Consider the following 22173-nt stretch of genomic DNA (forward strand, 5'->3'; position numbering starts at 1 on the left):
ACGGCAAAATGCACTAATAAAGCACATACCTTGAAATTACCAGACGCTATCATTTTGTCATATTGGCTTCACAGTTTTCTATCATGAAACAGATAAAAAATTACTGCTCGTTTATTGCCCTTCGCTCCCTTCCCTGATGCTGTTTGCTTGCCTGCCTCCCCAGAGGTAAGCATGATAGAGAAATCGGTGTTTTTCCTTCTAATGCCTCCTTTACACACACACACACACACACACACATTCACAAACAACATACATTATTGTTTTTGTGTCAATTTAGATGCTTTTGTGCTTCTTCAGCTTGCTTTATTGACTCATTCAGGCCACAGCTCTGTTGCTCAGGCTGTGCACTGCATAGCTCCTGAAGGTCTTTCACACAGGCCACGGTGAGAGTGTTTCCCTTGGGAGTGTGCAGTACATAGCCCCACACTCCACATCCTGGGTTTTTTAAAATTTTTTTTTAACGTTTCTATCTTATTTTTGAGAGACAGACATGTTTGTGAGTGGGGGAGGGGCAGACAGAGAGGGAGACACAGAATCCGAAGCAGGCTGTCAGCACAGAGCCCGACGCGGGGCTCGAACTCACAGACTGCGAGATCACGACCGGAGCCGAAGTCAGATGCTTAACCGACTGAGCCACCCAGGTGCCCCTCCACAATCCTGTTTTGAGATACATATTGATGTGTGAGAGATCTTGCATTCATTTTCAGTACCCTGTAGTTTTCATCGTGTGACTGTGCCACATTTTATTACTGATTTCCTTAGGGGAAGACACTTTGCTGTTGCAAACAGCGCCAGCCAACATCCTTCTACACGTCCTCGTGTGCACAGGGACGCAAATGTCTCTGGGGAATCACCTTTCTCTATTCCGAGGTGACTATGGTTTAAAGAAAACTACCCTGCTGGGCATTAGAAGACAAAGACAAAGCTGGTAAAACTTACAATATTTATTAGTATGAATCAGTGTTTGTTAAACTCAAAATAACAGATACAGTTGGGCGATGTTGAGGGCAATGGCTTACTATAGAATACAAGGTGGAGAGACCCTAATCGTCTGCCGCAGTGTCTTCTATATGTGAGAACTGGGTCCAGCCCAGACAGAAGCCCTTTATAAAAACACGAGAAAAAGGAACGGTTTACACGGCAGAGCACTGACACTGGATCACTGGGTCTGCTTTCAACGATGGCGGTTGAAAGAGTGCCCTAGACACCAAATGGGTCTGAATACAGCTCAGAGCCCTTTCGTTTACAAGCTGGCTTGTAATTCAGCCCGCCGTGAGCACTGCAGAGCAAGGTGGCGTCCCGCCAGAGGGGCTCAGCTTCAGCCACCATATGCTACACTCCTTGATCTGAAAGGAAAGATTTCCGTCATCCAAACCGCCCTCAGAAAATGAATTCAGGGCTCATTGGGGGCACAGCCCTTTCGTTGGCTAGAAGTTAGTTTTAGGCCTTCAACCCTCTCTCGTCTGCAAGGTAACGTCCCATTCGGCACCCTGATGTACCATTTCAACTGTAAAATGGCAAGTCAATTATGTACCTACATAAAACGTTTGCATGACTCCAGCGCCATCGTGGGGGATCCCACGGGGAAATAACCCCCGTGAGAACCCGTGCCTACACGGTACAACACATAGGCACGAGCCAGGCCCAGCCGGTGAAATGGATTACATGTCGGTGGTAACAAATACAAAATCATATTTACACATATACACACCCGTGAAAGGAAAGAAAACGGAAGGAGAAAAGCAAAGTTTGGAAAATTATGTGAAGGGTTTCCATCACGTGAAACTTCTTGACGTTTTGGGCCTTTACGTAATATCATGTGGTTATAGTTCAACTATCAGAACAAGCCAGAACGTGATCGCGAGGCCAAAGAAAGAAAGTCGGAAAGCTTCGTTGTGGACAAAGCGCGAGCGTCTGTCTTCAGAGAAGACTGTGTTTGCATGAATGCTTGTGCCCAAGTGCCGTGTACTCTCTTCACCAACCGCTGGGAGTACTGATTATGTATCTATTGCCATCTGACTGGCCTGAATAGTTAAGGCGGTACAGAAAGGTAAAGGAGTGGTTCACACCCTCGATGTGCTTCTGGAAGAAAACCCTGGGCTCATACGTGGGTTGCTCGCTCGCTGCATGTGATTAACATCAGCTACTTTCATGCAAGCTGCAACCTCCGAAGGCCCAGACCAAGGCTGTGAACCCCACTGGGAGGTGTTAGCACCTTAGCTGGGCCACCAGAACAGCTGTCTGGAGACAGACCCAGGTTCTCAGGGACCGCTGGATGAGGAAAGGCTCCACGACAAGCCCGCGTGCCACCTGGAAAGGGGTCGTTCAATCTGCAGCCCCAGTTGTTTAACTTTCAAAAGGGGCGCGACAGTCACTCGGAATTGATGTGGAGAAAACTCTAAAAAGCCCAGCAGGGGCCCTGCTGAGACATCCCAGTGCCACTTGCTAGCAGTTTTTGAGGTGCCTGTCTGGGAGAGCTAAGAGGCCCTCTTGAACCAAAAGTAAGTTTCTCCAGCCTGCACATCCTAAGATGGTCACACTACTCTTTGCCATCGGGGTGCGACAGTTGACGCTATCCGACTGACAGCATATTCTTGAGTTAAAAACAAAGCAGAACACCTCAATCTGCGATTTCCGCCTGTTTTCTTGATTGCAGTCGTCATAAATTAGCGTCAGCTTGGCCGCGGTCTCTCAGAGACTCTCGCTTTTTGTTGGCGGTGATCTCAGCACCTCTAACCTGTCTAGAGCGGGGTGGGCACAGCCATGACAGGACTCGGAAGCAGCAGCTCGCACTGGGTTCCTGGGAGTTTGAGGTCTTCTGTCAGCTCACAATCTCTCTCCTGGCTTTTACATTATAGGTTTTCTACTAAGGTTTGCTGGGTCTTGAATGTTCCTAGCAAAAAAGGGAACCAGCCAGCCCTGTTACCAGGCTGCCTGATTATCCCCACGCAAGGCATGGATCCAAACATCCTTTAAGAATTTCCCTCCAATATAAGCCCTAATAGGAAGCCAAGGGCTTCTTGATCCCAGATATTGATGGACGTCCGAATGGTAATAAGATTTGGATTTCCAATGGAAATAGCTTTTCTTCCTTTCCATGCCTTCTCTCCCTTTCCTTCCATCGGATTCAGGCATCTTTAATTAATTGAGCAGACAGGGCATCTAGAAGGGAAGGTTTTATGAAAGCCTACTGTCAGCTAATTAGCATTCCAGGGTTGGACCTCCGGGTAGCCCTAGCGCCCACCTGCCCAAGCCTGGCATCTTCTAGAACGCTTTCTCCAATTCTGTAATGTCGGGGGTCTAGAATCTTAAGGTGCTGGTGCTCCCCCTGGCTGGCTTTCCTGTAACCTATTAATTGATATTATTCGGGGTGTGCCCTAAGATCTAGACTCGAACATCCCCTGGTTAATTTGCCCCCTAGATATGATGCCATGACATACTGTCTTAGTAAAATCATACTCTGTGCATTAACCTTCCCTAAGAGGGTAGGCGTTTATTACTGTGGAGACGATCGTACCAGACAGTCTCTGGAAAAATATTTATATCCTACATCTGTCACCGCTTACACGGGAACTACTTAAATGATTCTTTCAAACTAGGCCTCCCACTCCCAAAATTACATGCGATATCTTAGTCAGATTTGGTGTGTTTATATATGACTGAAGGAAAACGGGCACCAAGTAAAAGAGATGTAGACAACAGTTTCTAATACATCTTTCTCCACTTTCATCATGGCTCAAGTCTGTAGCTTGAGTGATGGGCCAATTACACTCCATTGAAAGGTAAATTAAATTAAATTAAATTAAATTAAATGAACCTTTCAGTGAAGGCTGGTCAGGAAACAGAGGCAATGGCACTGAAGAACTTAATGAAATGGGGCTGGGGAGCACAGGAAATCAGAATGGATCACCACTTTGGACTCTCACACATATTAAGCCGATGTGGCTGCTGTACAAATTTCAGAATCTTTTAAGGTTTTTAACAAGAACAACAACAACAACAAATCAGTTGTACTCGTGACCTAACACCTGTTCCCTCCCGTTTGCATTTCATGCACCAAAGGCCATTTTGTGGCAGTGTGGTGGATTTTTCTAGAAGCCTTTCCCAGGGACAGTTCCTGCCCCACCACTGCAGGTCTTCTAGGATGCCAAGCCAGCATCCCACTTCTCCCTATGTGGGGCGCCAGGCTGCCGAGAATGGGAGGTCGGCTCTGGCTTCTTCAAGTACTGTGGACCATGGCCCACGGGTCAGCAGCACCGCCGGCTGGCTTGCGTGGCTGGCTTCCCAAGTTTGATGGCTCCATTGTTTCCATTTTCATGGGGGTCCAAGGGTGGGATCTGGCGACCTGGAACAAAGAGGAGGCCAGGGTTGAGTTTCTTCACTCTAGTCGGTACCACATATGCATTGTGACCCTGCTTCAACACCTCCCCAAACAAATGTTTGGGTTGTACAGGGAGTAGAGGGGTCCAGGCTCTTTTCCCTCCCTCCCTCCTCCCTCCTTGCCTCCTTGCTCTGCTGCATGAAGTTGGACTCCTGTTTAGGAAGTTGAGGAAAAGTAAAAGCAGCCTCCTGAGAATGTGGATTTCCCTGGATCTGGAACCCCGTGCTCACCCAGCCACCTTCTCCACACCAGCAAGGGCCCACTGCTTCCTCTCCAGCCCTCCCACGGGTCTGTCCTACCGGAATGAGCTCCTGCATGACAGCAAGGCTTCCACAGTAACTGTGAGCGCTCATCTTTTCTGCTTCTTCAAGTAGAACCCGACTGGGAATTGTAACCTTCCTAATAATATCATCTGTTAACACCTAGCTCCCCATCCTGCATCCTGCCGTGTGCAAATAATCTTATTCTTACTTAATGTAATTTTAAGAAGTGTCCTAGAGTCTCTGCAAAGAAACACGATGTAAAGATTAAAAAGGCGATGGTGGAGGATGGGGAGGTGGTAGCTAAAGGGTATGCGGTTTCTTTTTGGGATGATAAAGAGAGTCTCTTTTTCTAATGTTTAATTATTTTTGAGAGAGAGAGTGTGCACGCTCACGCGTGAGTGGGGGAGGGGCGGGGGAGGCGGGGACAGAGGATCTGAAGTAGGGCTCCACCCTGACAATGGACAGCCCAACGCAGGGCTCGAAATCAAGAACCAAACCGCGAGATCCTGACCTGAGCAGAAGTCAGCCGCTTAACCGACTGAGCCACTCAGGCCCCCCGAGATGATAAAGATGTGCCAAAACTGTGCTCTTAGATGAACATCTCTGTGAATATGCTAAAAGCTACTGAATTGTACACTTCGGACTGATGAAATGTATAGTATGTGAGTTTTGGGTCAATAAAGCGGCCTTTACAAAAGGCGACGGGATCTGGAAATAATATTTGTTTAGAACCTCGCAGTTTGCAAAGATGTTCACACTGTCTTCACTTAATCCTGGGAGGTCAGCGCGATGGCTGTTAGTCTCATTGTTTTACCAAGCCTCAGACATCTCAGTTTACATGCTGAAAGGCACATCCACAGCAAGTGGCACATGTGGCTCTTTAATTATAACCTACATCTTGATTTTCTGATGGGTCCCGAAGCCTGTGTCCTTCTAACTGCCCCGCGTTAGCCCTCTGTGCTACATTCCTATGCCCCATAAAAAGTAAAGGTTGTTCAGATGAGCTCATCAGCATATCAGTTCACTAAATAATCAGGGATTAGAAATGGAAGGGAAATCAGTTCCAAAGACAAAGTCCTCCAGTGCCAGTGGACGTTACCTGTGGACTATAAAGAGTCAAATTGCCTGGAAGAGGCAGAAAGAGTCGATGACAAAGATATTGATGTGTTGCGCAGATCGGGTGATATGGCCACTCATCAAAGCCCAAGCAGAGAGGTTAAGGTCATTGGCAGTTGGCCCAAATCCGAAATCAATGGTAGAACTCTTCATCTCACTATGAAGCGGATGAGAAGATTCCAATAACTTCTGAAGCTACTACTCTAGTCAGTTCCCGGACAGCCGACCAAACTATGCAGAGCTATTGCACACGGGTCTCCAAACAGCTCAGTCCCGATCCAGAAGCAACTGAGAATGTCAGTACGTCCTCTTCTCCTTTGGACACGCTGTGGTGTTTTTTTGTTTTTTTGTTTTTTTTAATTAGTCATAATTAAAAGGAAGTAAACAAAATGCTCCTTCTAGTTTGTCAATCTTAAGCGATAGAGGGGAAAGTTCCCAACGACTACCCATAGCCTGATTTGTTTAGGTCAGATCTTGCCAATCAAGCGTTACTTCCTCCCCAAGAGGAAGCGCTGTGTTTGGGAGGAATGATGGTGCCCAGTTATATCATTATTTAAATGTGTAAGATTTCAGGTGCCTCCTGGATGTGTTCGGTGCTGCAACAGGGGCTTTTGCTTTTGCATCTGGAACACTTGGGGCCAAGATTATAACTCTGGTTGGTGGAAGCCGTTGCCCTAGTTAACTAAGACAAGTACCGTTCACTGATGACTATTTTTGACAAAATCAGAATCAACATCCTATGCCAACATCAACTTCATGTTACTCTTCGGTCGTTAACTCTAAATTCAGCAAAGTAGAATTACTCTATTAGCCCTCTCATCTTTGACTTTTTCCACATGCCTCATGCTGTAAGTTTGCGTAAGGTTTTTCCTATGAAATGCACTCCAAATACAAAAGAACCTTATGCATACAATACACATTGAAGTCACAAGGGTAGAGTGAAAATCTAGAGACAAAGGGCATATGGAAGGCACAATGGGAATGAATGTCCGGGCAACCCATCCCCATCTGCCTTGCTCTGTCCTTCCTCCTCCCTCTTTCCTGCCTCCCACTTCTCTCCTCCACAGGCAGTAAGACAATGTTTAGAACACAAGGTTCAGGAGACCCACATCATGCCTCAAGCAGACTCCTTTGTTTTTTGTTTTTTTTTTTTTTTTAATTTTTTTTTTCAACGTTTTTATTTATTTTTGGGACAGAGAGAGACAGAGCATGAACGGGGGAGGGGCAGAGAGAGAGGGAGACACAGAATCGGAAACAGGCTCCAGGCTCTGAGCCATCAGCCCAGAGCCCGACGCGGGGCTCGAACTCACGGACCGCGAGATCGTGACCTGGCTGAAGTCGGACGCCCAACCGACTGCGCCACCCAGGCGCCCCCAGACTCCTTTGTTTTAAACTGTTAGCAGTGTTTTCGAATCAGTTGTTCAGCCTGACTTCGTAGAGGCACCGGGTCCCATTTATCTTCAGAATATGCAAAATCTCACTGATTGGAACAAAGTATTTCTCAAAGACAGAGTTAGACTTCGTTTTTCTCCTCTGATAAAAAGAGTGCTGAGATCTGAGAGGTGGTGTCGCGGTTACGTGAACTGGGACAAGCTAGTTAGTGTTTTCAAGACTTCCTTTCCTCGCCTATAAAAAGAATGTGAGACAGTAACTTGACAGCTGCTGTCCATATCCCTCCATGGCCACTACCAATGTGGGAGGAACTAACGGCAATAAACGGGGCCTGGGTGCCCCTCGGGTGGAGTCTGCATGGGGAGCAGGGCTCAGGTACTAGGAGCGGGACCCGTCCTGCTCGCCTACAAAACACAACCTGGGACGGGGGCCACCCATCCCCGCTTCAAACAGTGAGAAGAAAGGAAATGCTTCCATTTTAGGGCAGAGGTTGAGGAAAGCTGAGTCATAACGACGAGGCAAGCACCTTAAAAAGAGAAGGAAGCCAACAGTCCTGTGAAAACACAAGAGCTCCGATCTTGTGATCTGAGTTATTTGGAACTTACTGAAAGGTGAAATGCACTTAGACAAAGGAATGGCTCTGGAAAACGGCCAAGGCATTTTGTACCAAGGTGATCACACAACTGAATCGGTATTAATTACATGGGCATAGAATAGGACAAATATATTAGAGACACAAACATCTGAAAAGGCTCTGAGCATCATCCTCTGTGGGTTTCCACTCTTATAAAATGTCCTTTGAGTACACGATCTCCGTAATGGGTCATCCTTGAGCAGAAATCCCAGGCCAGGGTGTTTATTTTAACAAGGTTCAGATTGTGTAAGATTCTGCTTGGGAAAAGTTCAAGGGCCGTTTTTTTGTTTTGTTTTGTTTTTTGTTTTTTTTTTTTTTGTTTTTTTTTTTAAATTCAGTTTTCCCGAAAGTTGACAGCCCAAAGGAAAAACAGGTTTTATAAACGGTTCCTCAGGAATGCGATACATGAAAAAACAAATTGCAAGCCTATAAATGTGATCATGGCTTTGGACTGGGGACCGTCAACGCTTTCACACACAACAAAAATAAAACAGCATGCTTGGCTACAGCTGTCCTTCCTTCTTGGGTGCAGGACGGACCATTCCCTGCACGAGCCTGGAGGCCTCCCCTGTTAATTCTGCTGTTCACATTCTTCTCCCCTTTCATCGCAGTTCAGGATTTACTTGGCTCGGCCATTTTCTGTTGAGTGTTAGAGGTGCTGCCATAATTGCTCTCTAACTTCCATTTCCTGATCCTGATTTTCGGAATCACCCTGATTAGTAAACTGACCAATAGGACTTGAAAGTAGTTAGCCTTGATAATGGCCTTCAAGTCTCTCCATTTAGAGAGGGGCGTCTCTATGGAACACTGCCCTTACAATGGGGACAGGGGGGACACTCATGGCACTTGAGTCGTTCAAAACTGCCCTTTAACTGCTGTAAAGAAGATAATCTTGGAATTACTAGATGACCTTGAATGTTAGAGTCTAGACCCAAGAAATGAGCTAACATTCTATATAGGATCAGAATGACTTAGGAGACACACAGTGAGTTTCGCCAGGAGGCTTGCAGGAAGTCCAGGTCAAAGATAAGGACAGCCTTGACCTTGGTGACATTAAGAGAAGTAGAGGAGGACCTGGCTGGCTTAGTTGGAGGCGTGTGGGACTCTCGATCCCAGGGTTGTGAGTTCAAACCCTACATTGCGGGTAGAGATTAAAGATTAATAAATAAATAAATATTAGAAAGAGAAGTAGGAAACAAGGATGGACGGGACTGCAGGAAGATACTTGGGAGGATGTGACAATTGACTGGAAGTAGGGTGACGAGAGGGATAGAGAAAAGCAAAGATAGGGGCCCCTGGGTGGTTCAGTAGGTTAAGCTGTGCTGACAGCTCAGAGCCTGGAGCCTGCTTTGGATTCTGTGTCTCTCTCTCTCTCGGTCTCTCTCCCTCTGCCCCTCCTCCGCTCTCTCTCTCTCAAAAAATAAATAAACATTAAAACAAAAAAAAAAAAAAAAGAGAAAATCAAAGATAAATGTCTAGGTTGCTGAAGGAATGGTGACATTCACAGAGAGGGAAGAGGGGGAGGTCACCACTGGATGTTAGACCAAGATGCCAGATATCTTCAAAACGGGGAGGCCTAAGTTACTCGAAAATCATTAGACTTCCTTACCATTCTAGGGCACCTTCCCTTTTATTTTTCTTTTGAAATTAATAGACTCCATTGATTGAATAGTTTTAGGTTTACAGAAAAAGTTGAGCATATCATACAGAAAGCTCCTAAGACTCCTCCCCCTCATTCCCAACTTTCCCCCTTTTAACAACTTGCACAACTGGGGAACATTTATTACGAGTGACGAACCACCATTGATTATTACGAACTAAAGTCCACAGGACACATTAGGGCTCATTTTGGGCTCATTTTATCAACATCCTCTGGGTTTTGATAAATACATAATGGTAGGCATTCACCATGACACATAGAATAGTTTCACTGCCTTAAAAATCCTCTGTGCTCCACTATTCATCCCTCCCGCCTTCCCTCCGTGAGCCTGTGGTGACCACTGATCTTTCTACTGTCCCTATAGGTTTGCCTTTTCCAGAATGTCACGTAGTTGGAATCCTATAGTATGTAGCCTTTTCTGATTGGCTTCTTATCACTTAGTAAGACTCATTTATTCATGCACATCTTTCTATGGCCTGATAGCTCATTTCTTATTACTGAAGGATTATTCCATTGAATAGGATACGTCCCCTCAATTTTTTATTTTAACACTTAAAACATGACACAAAAACACAAGCCACAAGGGGTGCCTGGGTGGCCCAGTCAGTTAAACATCCAACTCTTGACTTTGGCTCAGGTTGTGATCTCATAGTTTGTGAGTTTGAGCCTCACATCAGGTTCTGTGCTGACGGGGCAGAGTGTGCTTGGGATTCTCTCTCTCTCTCTCTCTCTCTCTCCCTTTCCCCTGTGTGCATGCTCTCTCAATCTCAAAATAAATAAGTAAATAAACAAACTTAAAAAAAAAAAAAAACACCACAAGCCACAAGGGAAAAATCTAACAAATCAGACTTCATCAAAATTAAAAACTTCTGCTCTTCCAGAGACATTGTCAAGAAAATGAAAAGGTAAGCCACAATCTGAGAGACGATATTTGAAAAAACAAATATCTGATAACACGTATCCAAAATATACAAATAATCTTTAAAACTCAACAGTAAGAGGGGTGCCTGGGTGGTTCAGTCGGTTGAGTGGCCGACTTCAGCTCAGGTCATGATCTTACAGCTTGTGAGTTCGAGCCCCACGTCGGGCTCTGTGCTGACAGCTCGGAGCCTGGAGCCTGCTTGGGATTCTGTGTCTCATTCTCTCTCTGCCCCTCCCCCACTTGTGCTCTGTCTCTCTCTGTCTCTCAAAAATAAGTAAATGTAAAAAAAAAAAATCTAAAAAAAATTAAAAACAACCCTCAACAATAAGAAAGCAAACAACTCAATACAAAACAGGCAAAATTTAAACCAACACTTCTCCAAAGAAGGCACAAGGATTGCAAATAAGCACATAAGAAAGCACTCAACGTTGTTAGTCATTAAGAAGATGGACATTGAAAACACAAGGAGAGGGGCGCCTGGGTGGCTCAGTTGGTTGAGCGTCTGACTTGGGCTCAGGTCATGATCTCGCAGTTTGTGAGTTCAAGCCCCACATCGGGCTCTGTGCTGACAGCTCAGAGCCTGGAGCCGGCTTCGGATTCCGTGTCTCCCTCTTTCTCTCTGCCCCTCCCCATGTGCGTGCATGCATGCTCTCGCTCTCAAAAATAAATAAACTTAAAACAAACAAACAACGACAAAAAGAAATGGCACGATTCCCTCATGGAGAGGCAATCTCTTGTGCAAGAGGCTTAAAACCATTTAGGGCAAACATGAGCCATATTTGGCGATATTAATATGATAACGGTATTGTGATTACTAATGTAATAATGAAATTGTTATGTAAAAAAAAGTTACATTCTGAAAATATTTACAGAGGAAATCTGGAATTTCCTTCAAAATAATTCAGGTGGAGGAGAGTGAGGGGGAATGTGGGGGTAGAGATGAAATCAGCTTGGTTATGAGTGCATGCTGGTTCACTACGGTATTTGGTTTACTGGTGTATACTTAACAAATTTTCCAAAATAAAGCCTGATTTAAAAACAATTTTTTTTAACATTTTTATTTATTTTTGAGAGAGAGGCAGAGCACGAGTAGGGGAGGGGCAGAGAGAGAGGGAGACACAGAATCCAATGCAGGCTCCAGGCTCTGAGCTGTCAGCACAGAGCCCAACCTCAGGGCTCGAATCCACCAACCATGAGATCATGAGACCACGACCTGAGCCGAAGTTGGACACTTAACCAACTGAGCCACCCAGGTGCCCCAAAAGCGAAAGAGAGAGAGAGAGAGAGAGAGAGAGAGAGAACGCAAAGCAGGCTCCACGCTGTCAGCACAGAGCTGGAACCCACAAACTTGTGAGATCATGACCTAAGTGGAAACCAAGAGCCAGCCGCTTAACCAACTGAGCCACCCAGGTGCCCCAAGTCTGATTTTGTTTTTGTTTTCGTTCCTGTTCTCTGGAATCTCACCACCATGAAACAACCACTTCACATTTTAAGCCTACGTATGTATCCCTCCACCTGTTGCCCAGAAGAATACATTGTTTACTTACTATATACACTACATGGTTCAGACTTTATAAAATCAAGATATTATAGGGAACCAGTCTGTAACTTCTGTTTCACATTCGGCAATTTATCTTTTCATGTCAGGGATACAGATATACATCATCATCTTAAATCACTAATTTATACTGGTGTATCGTGGTTGGTTTGTTGTTTTTTTTTTTAAACGATTTCCCACCTTTGGGACGGTTAAGTCATTTCTTGTTTTTCACCATTATGAATAATGTTATCCTAAACTGCCATAGGCAATGAGCAGTGAGGCGGACTAGAAGTTGCAGGCATGGTTCCGGAGGCCCTGTCAGCCTTCTAACAGCGGCTGCTTGCTTAGTAGCTCTGTGACCTAGAGCAGGTTACAGACCTCTCCAAGCCTTAATGTCCACGTGTGTAAAACAGGGATGGCAACAGCGGCCTATTCCACAGGACAAATGGTGTACTGATGAGTTAATATACATGGAAGCAATTTCAACAATGGGACAGAATGCGAACTTGCTAGGTGTTAGACATTACTGCTACATTTTGCACCCCTGATCAGTGTCTGCTTCAGAATCATCAGGATAAAAGATAACACATGTTCAGGGCTTTTGATACCCCCATGTGTCCATATTCTGAAAACTACATTATTTCACAGACATCCCCTATTATTGCAGTCCCTAAATTAACTATTTGGATGTAAGAAAGTAGACAGGAGATATAGGTCTTTGTCCTTTCCTGCAACTTAATGGCCAAATTTACCTTCATTGGACAGCTTGCTACACTACTATGAAATTTGCAAATGCTTTGTTTTGTTTTTAAATTTCTTTCTCCTGCTCCAAACAAAAAGTAACTACTGGAGAATTTCAAAAATCCAGAGCACTTAAAATAGCTAACACTCCGTGCAAAGAATGATCACAGAATAAAACCTGATCACTGCCCACAAGTCTCAACTTCCTGCCTGTCGAATGAACACTCTATTCTGATTTCTCCAAACCAATACGCTTGTACCTCTAATTATATTCACTTGTGAAAATATTTCTCACCTCGTTCTCAATCTGCTAACCAACCAACAAAAAACCTAGTTTGATGTCCACAATGTCTCCAGATGTGATTTTCAGAAGAAAGCCTTGTGTTCTCTTGTCCATTCAAATTAACCAGAACAAAAGCACAGCTGTCTGGCTGAGGTCCCACCCCCAAACAGACCTTCTTCTGGTGAGCCTGCAGCCCCAACTCTTTTTGCCCTTAGGGAGAGTTAAAAACACCACCACCAACAACAAAATGGTATTGGAGTTGAAATGATTAAAATCCACAAACCAAAACTTGTGTTTCTCACACTCCAGAATCCAGTCGGCCAAGCTCGCAACAGATGCAGCCCCAAGAGAACCTGCTCATTGGCTGGCCGTCCTCATTCCAAGATCGGGGACCCAGGGAGCACGAAGCACACGGCTCTCTCCCTCGGCCCCCCAGCCCGGCCTGTTCCCCGTGTTACTGGCTCCACTTCTGAAAGATTTTTGAAATTCACGTCCACGCCCCTCCCGGTCCCAGCCTCCTCTCTCCGGCGTGACTGCAGCGGCACCCTAATCAGGGAGCCATTTCCCTCCCCCTGTCCACTCCCCAAGGGTGATCGTTCAGCGTGTACTGGGTATGCCACACCCCCCTTAAAATCCTCGCGAGCCTTCCAGAATATCACCTCCTTCTTCCCAATGCAACGCCCGAGCAAGGACCTGGCTCCGTCTCCACGCTCCCCACCCGGGGGTGCCGGAGCTCGCCACCTGCCGTCCTGCGGCCTCCTTTCTGCTAAATGCAGCCCACCGCTTCCGGCCTCAGGAACTCAGCTCACGGTGCTCACTCGACTTGAGGCTCCTCCTGAGCTCTTTGCCCAAGTGGACTCTCCCCATTTTCCAGGTCCAGCTTCAAATCATTTCCCTGGGAAGATCTCCCCCACCGATCTCAAGTCCCCACCTGCCACTATTCCTGCAATCCTTGTTCTTTTGCTTCAAAGCATTTATTACAACGTGTCGTCATATACCCATTTGGCTCTCTGCCGACAGGCTGTCTCCCTACTTGACGGCCAGTTTGTTTTGTTGACTGTGGTGTGCCTGGTGTCTGGCAAGGCACCTGACCCACAGAAGAACCCAAGATCTATTTCTCGAATAAGTGAATGAAGACATAGCTCGGCCTCTCCAACCAGCCGGTGTCATCCAACCTTAAGTCCCCGTAGAAGACTGACTGTGTTTCACTTGATCTGGTGACCACGCTGAATTACTACTTCCGGGAACATCATAAGGCGGGAGGAAGATCCAAATTCAAAAAACCGAATTTGGCACTATCCTGTCTACGCGTCTTAGCTTCACGGGGAACACGACAGAGCAAGACCTGCTCGCGGAGAACTTGCACGAGGTGCACACCATGTTCTTTTAACGCGCTCACTGAATTTAACCACTTAAAAGTGTTCAAATGTCAGAACGACGGGGGAAACCGGAGGTAACCTCGGGAGCCACCCACGAGAGTTGGGGCAGGTGAAGACTTTGTGAAGGAAAAAGACATGAACTGGACCTTCGAGGAATTAAGGTTTGCAGGAAGAAGAGAAGCATTGCCTTGATGGCCAGAGACAGCTAGTGGATGGAAGAGGAGATCAAGGCAAGGCCCGGAGCTCCAGACCCTGCCTTTCAGGATTACAGAGTCAGGCAGAGAGTAGTTGGCCAGAAGAGTTGGGTTTTCATTTGTGACACTGTAATGAGTAAACGGCAACAAGAATATTCTTTGTGCTTTCACACACCAACCGGAACACTCAAAGGTGCCACAATTTTCTCGGCCAAGAAGAATTATGTCTTAACTCAAAGAGGAAAACTGATGTTCAAATTAAAGGCATGAGACCTCAAGAAAGGAACAGAAACAGCTCTGGGGAGAAATGCATGGAAGGGAATGAGCCATATGCAGTGGGGCAAAGGAGATCCAAACATGTCATCGAGGAGAGGGTCCCTGGAGGAATGCCAGTCAGAGCACAGTGTGGGGACAGACCGTGTGCCAATCCCGCCCCCCCCCCCAAATAAAACAGGACAGCACCTTTACAGGGTCCTTTATAGGGTAGCTTTAGCCTTTGAAAACAGATAATATTTCGTGAAACAATTTCCTGTTAGTAAATACATTAACTCCTGCTCAGAAAACACAGTGGTCTCCTTTCTGCTTTATGAACACCCTGGGAACACAGAAGAGGAACGTTGGTCTCTTCGCCCAAGCCGATACGAATTAATTTTGCTTAAACACACCTTCTTAAAGGGCTTTTACTCTCATCACTTTTACTGTATCCTTTCTCCCAGGCACGTTTGTCTCTGGAACACTGCTTTGAGGAGCATACAAGTCAGCAATACCCCATTCTATTTTGAGCACAGGAGGATCACATGTAACACAAGTAGGAGCAGGAGAGAAAACATAAATGCAAAGTCGGCCGCAGTGTATTTAGTTGTACTTGGTACTGCATTTCAAGTCAACCTGTAATTAGGCTACAACACCCTGTTGTGAAGAAATTCACCCGAAGGAGTGAAGACGCCCCAGCGCTTACAGCACCTACCTACAAGGTCTTGCTGTGGGCTGAGTATCTAGAAGCTTCTTGGCTAAGGCAATTTTTTTTTTCTTTTTTGAGAGAGCGGGTGAGCAGGGGAGGGGCAAAGGGGGGAGAGAGAGAGTAAGAGAGAGAGAGAAAGAATCTCAAACAGGTTCCGCAGCCCTCGTAGAGCCCAACGCAGGGCTTGATCTCACGACCCTGGGATCACAACCCAATCAAGAGTCAAAGGCTTAACTGACTGAGGAACCCAGGTGCTCTGTAAGGCAGTGTTAACCAAAGTATAATGAAACAGAAGCAAGAACTTGTTTCTTTGACCTGGAAGACGAAGCGATACAGCTGTTCTACGGCTTATACAGGAATTAATTATTGGAAGCCATCATTACCCACTGCTTTAAGCAAAACACTGCTTTTTCTCAAATGAAGCAGACCACCAAGATCTTGGGAATTCCTTACTCAAAGTCCCCATCACCTTGAGCCATAAAGTCCTCCTAGGGGTGAACAGGTGTATACTGGCTGGACCGCCCAAAAGAATATCTTTCAAGTGGAGATGTTAACACTTGTGGCTTAGGCTTATTTTCTTCCTTGCGGTTATTTCGCTCTTCGTTTTAATAATGATCTGTGTAAGCCTCAGGAAGTCTCCCAGCTCATGAAGAATCCTTAAGCTGACTCTCAGGTATGCAGAGCACTGTATTTCCTTCACTGGGCACTGCTGGCCGCACCATCTGCCTTCCAGGGCTAAAGCTGGGGGAAGGGCTCTAGAACATATAAGGAGCTGCACAAAGGGAAGGGGTCAATGTCCTCAGGAGCTCTCTAGCATCACTAAGCAAAACCTTTAACCCAAACAAAGTGCTGAATGGTCGCACCACTTGCCTAACACACCAGAAAAGCCAGACGCCGCCAGAAAAGAATGAGTTTGATCCGAGGGAAAATGAGGTTAATGGAATGAGTTCAAGCCAAACTCTCTTAAGAGGCCGCCCAGCATTCCACAGCTACAGAGGACAGCTGAGCATTCCATCTATGGCCCATTTTCAGGACGGAGCAGGAGTCTGGGGATCCAGGGTTTCCAACATAAAATTACAGCCGACCACCCTCAAGTTCAACCACTAAGGTCAATGCACTTGGATTGACGCTATTTTGTTGAGAGGGTGAAATAACAGCGGGCGAACGAACCCTTCTGAAGGAGGACGGGAGGGAAGGTGACGTGGACCCCCACGAACACGTGAGGCTGGGCCGTGCAGGCCTTAGCTGTGCGTTCTTGCGCATTTCCGTATCATGTAAGTAACCCCGGTCAGAGTTCTCCATCTCCAGTGAATTCCCCATCAAGCCAAGAGAAACAAACACAATAATCCCTGCTGTGGGTTCTCAGAGCCTAAAGTAAGGAACCAAAACCAGTTAAAAGGAAATCAAATCTGTTCTGGGAAATGAAGGCCCCTCGGACGTTGAGAGCACCGCCAACTATGACCTCAGGCAGAAGAGAGATCAAACCGTCAGTTTCCCCTCTGGAATTCCCTTCTGGAATTGTCTGGGGCCAGATAAGATCTTTGGGAACAACTGCCAACTGTTCAGGGGTTCAACTTTTCATGAGGCGGGGACCCTGGGCCTCTGCACCTCAGTGAACATGGACACTTCTGCAAAGTCCCCGATTATGCTCTGGAGGCACCTCAGGACAGTTTCTCAAGACAGCTGTCAGCAGGTAGCTCTCTGAGGGGACCCAGCGCAGACGTCTTTACCAAAGAAGCTGTGAAGGGGAAATCTGGCCATCAGCTGGGAAACAGCTCTGCAATAAAGCTAACATATGGGGAACCAGCATAAAGGAAGAGAATTATAACGTGACCCTGAACAGGAGACAAAGAAGAGAGCGGACCTTCCACTAACTGATCAGAAATGAGAGAAATCTTTACAAAATCGACTGTCTGCCCAGTGCCCAATTTCTGGTTTTGAGGGATGGAGACTCAGTTTTTGTTGATGACCCCCAGGCAAAAGAAATCACTAACTTATTTTGGGGTTTTTTGTTTTGTTTATTTTGTTTGCTAGAGTCCTTCCGTTTAATGCACGACGTTAGTTTTCTATACCTTATTGCTACTTATTTTATTTCTCTTCCCCTCAACATACGAACATAAAATGCTACCACATACACAACCTTTTTTAAGTTTATTTATTTTAAGACAGAGAGAGAGAGAGAGACAGAAGAGAGAACCAGCAGGGGAGGGGCAGAGAGATGGGGAGACAGAAGACCTGAAGGGGGCTCTGCACTGACAGAAGAGAGCCTGATGTGGGGCTCGAACCCACGAACCGCGAGATCACGACCTGAGCCTAAGTTGGACGGCAACTGACGGAGCCACCCAGGTGCCCCATACTCAACCGTTTAATTAAAATGACTTATTTTGCAACAGAGGTACTTCGTTTTGATTCACAAAACACAGAATCAACAGGTTAAAGCACAGAGCTATAGAAATTCAGAATCGGGAGGCACATATAGGTCCAGACTCACGAGTACAGACTGAGACTTCTATGTCCACGGCATCAGACAAATTCACACCGAGGGAAAGCCTGAGTGCAGCCCTCTGTGATGTTATGCTTTGACTCCCAGAAGCATGCAAATGCAGGCAAAGCTGAAAATGCAATTCAGGTACTTACTGATTCCTTGAAAGAGCTCTTCGATATTAATAGCATTTTTTGCACTTGTTTCAACCACGACAGCACCTATGGATTCGGCATATTCCTTAGCGTCCTTCAAGGGAACTTCCCTGGAAAAGAGGTCACACCCGGACAGAAATGAATGCTCATTTGTAAAATATAAATAACCCAACAGACCAACAAAAAGCTCACGTGGAAACAGCTCCTTTACTGTCCTGCAGGATGACTCGATTGCTCAGCAAGTATTGAAAACCTAGTATGGGGAGAACATTTTAAAATCTGGTCTCTGGCATCCCTGGAGGTTAAGATGTGCATGTATACAACGCTGTCCCTGGTCACAGAGGGGAAGAATTCTAGATCATTAGAAAAACTCGTTAGGAAGATGGCACCATATATTCCAGCTTTCAGAGTTAGGGCTGATTTCAATTCTTTTCCCATAAAAATGACTCATTATATATTTTCAAAATTTTGTGCATGCGTGTGCATGGTCCTGCACACACACATGCTTTTGTAGAATTTTTGCATATTGTCTTTCACAAATCAGAGAGAGTAAGTGACATGATTTGAAGGTCTGGTAATTGATGTGGTCATAGCTACAATGCAATACGACATAACCGGACTTTCACCTGTAAGAGGCTGTTCCTGCAAAGGACGTGAACTCTATATTTAAATGAATAATCCAGAAAGACATTTATTGATCTATTTTTAACGTGAAGATGCTGTGGCGGATCTGAAGGTTAAAAAGACACCGGTCCTATTCTCTAGAAGTTTAGTCATTTATTCAACAGATATTTATTGAGCGGCTATTATATACCAGTCTCTCTGGTAGGTGCTAGAGAAAACAGTACTCCCCATCTTCCGGAACCTACCTGAGAGCAAAGACAAACATCCAGAGTTACTCTAACCCACAACACGGTAACATCTGCAATATGGGGATAATAAAGATGCAATAAAGCACTTCAGAATCATCGGAAGTGTACAGAAATACAGGAAGTACAGGAGTACAGGAAGTGATGCATTTCGATCGATGGAATCTGGGAAGATGAGTGGAGTGCGGCCAAGAAGGGCGTAGAACACGAATAAGAATTTGTGATGCCATCACCTGAAAAAGGCCCCAAGGCAAGGGAGTACCTCATCCCCAGATACTGTTAAAAATCAATTCTGCACCCAGCTCTGCCTTGGATGGAAAGCGTGGATTTGCAAGTGAATGGTCTCAATGGAGAGGAGGTCTTGAGATGGAAGGGGGTGGCCAGGAGGAACCACAGCAGATGGGCTAGAAGACACCCCACACCTGTCTCATGCCCAGCTGCCACTGAAGGACAGGAGGGCAACAGGGTCAGCACCACATTCTAGGGGAAAACGGTACACAAAATAGGCTACAGTGGGGAGTGAGGAGAAGAATTTGGAAGCCCCTCTCATGCTGTGGCCGAGAGAAAATACAATGCTGGACTAGATGGATGGCTACAGGAAAGAAGAAACGTGGACAGAAAATCAAAACGGGGAGCAGGGTGACGAGACTGTATCCCTCTCCCACCTCCTTCCCGTTGCTTCACCCCTCCAAATGCCTCCTGAATGGTTTTAACTGGCTTATAAAGTTACTGGGGAAATCGTCCTTGGCATTTAAATTCTTTGCGGACCCCAAATCATATGAGAGGAGGGCTTTTCGGGTGCCAGCTGGAGAAGGGCCCAAGGAGGCAGCCGTGGTAAAGGCAGCTGCCCTTGGATTCCAAACCAAAGAAAAAAAAGCCTCTTGAGTCATGTCCTTTGGAATCTGTTCTTCCATAATCTTTCTTACCAAAGACCCACTGGGAAAAACCATGCTCCTGAATCTATACTCTCTATTGTTTTCAACATACAAGCCCCAGGCTGCTCACTAAGATTGAAGGGGGAAAAAAAAAAAAGAAACTTGAGTTCTTTGATGGCAATGAATTTTACATTTAAAACATTCCAGAAAAGGGCTCTTCTGCCTTCAGGTTGGCATGTTACCCTACTTTTCATTTCTTTCTGGCAGTCTTTATCAAACCACAAATAGAAGGGTGGGGCTCATCTCTGCCCAAATGTGGTTTCAGGTAAGACAAGCCATGTCCTGCTAATGTCTACCTGGGGTACGGGTGATTCTGGCCAGCAAGGAAGCTTTGGAGACCCCTTAAGTGAGAGCAGATTACAAATACAGTTAAATGCTTCCTTAGCCCCCCTTTCCTGAGTCCCTTTGCGAGGGAAGAGGAATAGCATAGTTTTTGCCAGGATTAAGGCAAGTGGCTTTAACACACAATCCAAAATATCCGTCCTGAGCGTAAGAGTAAAAGCTCACATGGGCTGATTATCTCACAGTCTACAACACCGGACCTTGAAATGGAGAGATAAGAAAAGTGTGTCCTCACATTCTTCCATGTTTAGAAATGGTCTCATGAAATAAATGATTCTTCCAAAGGGACACAGTGAACCAGGGGTGGAGGCAGGGTCTAATCGAAGACCCTCTGGCTCTGCCCACTTTGCTCCCATCAGGCCTTGAGCAACATAACCACCCAATGGGCACCCATGTTCCTGAGGCCATTCTTTCGATCATTATAGACAAAGAATATGTGAGGTTCAAAAGATCCTCACACTGTAATACACTGGAGTCAAGGGTGGAAGCAAGGGATGGGCATAGCCCATCCTAAAGAAGAGGCTCTTACTCTGAGGCTGGAGGGCCAGTGAAAGTCCTTCTAACAATGAACCGAGACCAGAAGGACCAACCACTCTTGGGTCTGTCAAAATATATTTCCTCTACGGTGATATAAAAAGAAATACGTATGTGCTCCTTCTTGCTTCTCGGCACAGACTTCCTGAAACCAGGAAGTTTCCTATGTGGCAGGCGTGTCTTCTGTTATTCACAAAGGCCCCCCCCCTTATGCCACACCTGAGTTTCTTATAGGAAGGGACCCCTAGGGAGCTTCAGATGGGGGCTGGCTGCCAAAAGATCCAACCCCATGATTAGAGGGTTGAAACTCTCAGCCCCGCTCTCCAACCCTGGGGAGGGGAGAACTGGAGACGGATTCAATCCCGACTCAATAATAAAACCTCAGGGGAAACTCGCGAACACAGGCTCGGAGAGGTTTGAGTTGGTTGGTGAACACGTTGAGGTGCTGGGATGGTGACAACCCATACCCTGCTCTATTCTTCCCTTCCATTTGCCTGGTCCTGAGTTGTATCCTTTATAGGAACATTGTAATCCTAAGTCTCATGCTCCAGACTGAGAACTCTGTTCTAGTGAGTTATCAAAACCGAGGTGGAGGGGACAGGGGAACCTTCAAACTGGTAGTCTGCTGGGCAGAAGTGGGGTTAACTTCTTAACCAAGGCTTGCAACTGATATGGGAAATGGACGGGTGGGGGCAGTCCTGTGCTAAGTCCAGGGGGTTACCGTCAGAAGTGAACTGAATGGCAGGACACCCAGCTGGTGTCGGCAAATGGTGGTTGGAACAAACAGGTATAGCTACGGTCTGAAGAAGAACCTTACAACCGTGAGGATTTCCTTCCTCAGAGACTCTTGCAGGTAAAAAGAGCAACCAACTGGGAACGCCTCCAGCTGCAGTTCAGCAGAGGCCCAATGCACGACCCTCAAGGCTGGAAGGCTGCCATCACTGGCCCGTGGTAACGATTACCGGAGACTGTGGCATCTAGTGGCTTTTGTTCATTTTTTGCGGCAAATACTTATCAAGGGTCTGCCATATGCTGGGCATCGTGCTAGGCATTGGAACAGGTGAACGGAGACTAATGAATCTGCCCAACCCAAGGGTTCCACAGAGCTAGTCAATTTTGATGGAAAAGACTGTTTCTTCGACTTTCTAGACCAACCCGTGTACAGAATTGCGGACTCCTAGAAATCACCCACGAGAGTTATTGCACAGCAGCCAGGAAGTGTAGACTGGGAGTCTTCCCTGGGTGCCCCTCCCACCGCTGCTCCTTCGCCCTCTTTTAAGAGCTGATGGTTTTCTGCCTACCTTATATGTCAGCATCACATCACCCAGGGTTTCTTTCTTGACCATCTGCGGTCCTACCCCCACTGGAGAGCAGCCACAGGCAGGCCAAG

The 22173-nt window shown here is 46.2% G+C and overlaps 1 protein-coding gene across 2 annotated transcripts in view; it reads right to left on the minus strand.

Annotated features, from left to right (window-relative positions):
• Positions 1–926: 926 nt before the first annotated feature.
• RAB31 (RAB31, member RAS oncogene family) overlaps positions 927–22173 on the minus strand; it is a 134100-nt gene continuing 112853 nt past the window's right edge. Inside the window, exons 6-8 of one of the 2 annotated variants that reach the window (XM_045458822.1) lie at positions 18104–18213; positions 15171–15278; positions 4239–4345 (exon numbers count right to left, since the gene is read on the minus strand). In XM_045458822.1, coding sequence (XP_045314778.1) covers positions 15175–15278; positions 18104–18213 — 214 coding nt within the window. In that variant the 3' untranslated portion in view covers positions 4239–4345; positions 15171–15174. Of the gene's footprint in view, positions 4346–15170; positions 15279–18103; positions 18214–22173 lie in introns of both variants that reach the window. The other variant, XM_045458823.1, reaches the window with a different exon arrangement.

The sequence above is a fragment of the Leopardus geoffroyi genome, chromosome D3, assembly GCF_018350155.1.
Source record: "Leopardus geoffroyi isolate Oge1 chromosome D3, O.geoffroyi_Oge1_pat1.0, whole genome shotgun sequence".
NCBI lineage: Eukaryota > Metazoa > Chordata > Mammalia > Carnivora > Felidae > Leopardus > Leopardus geoffroyi.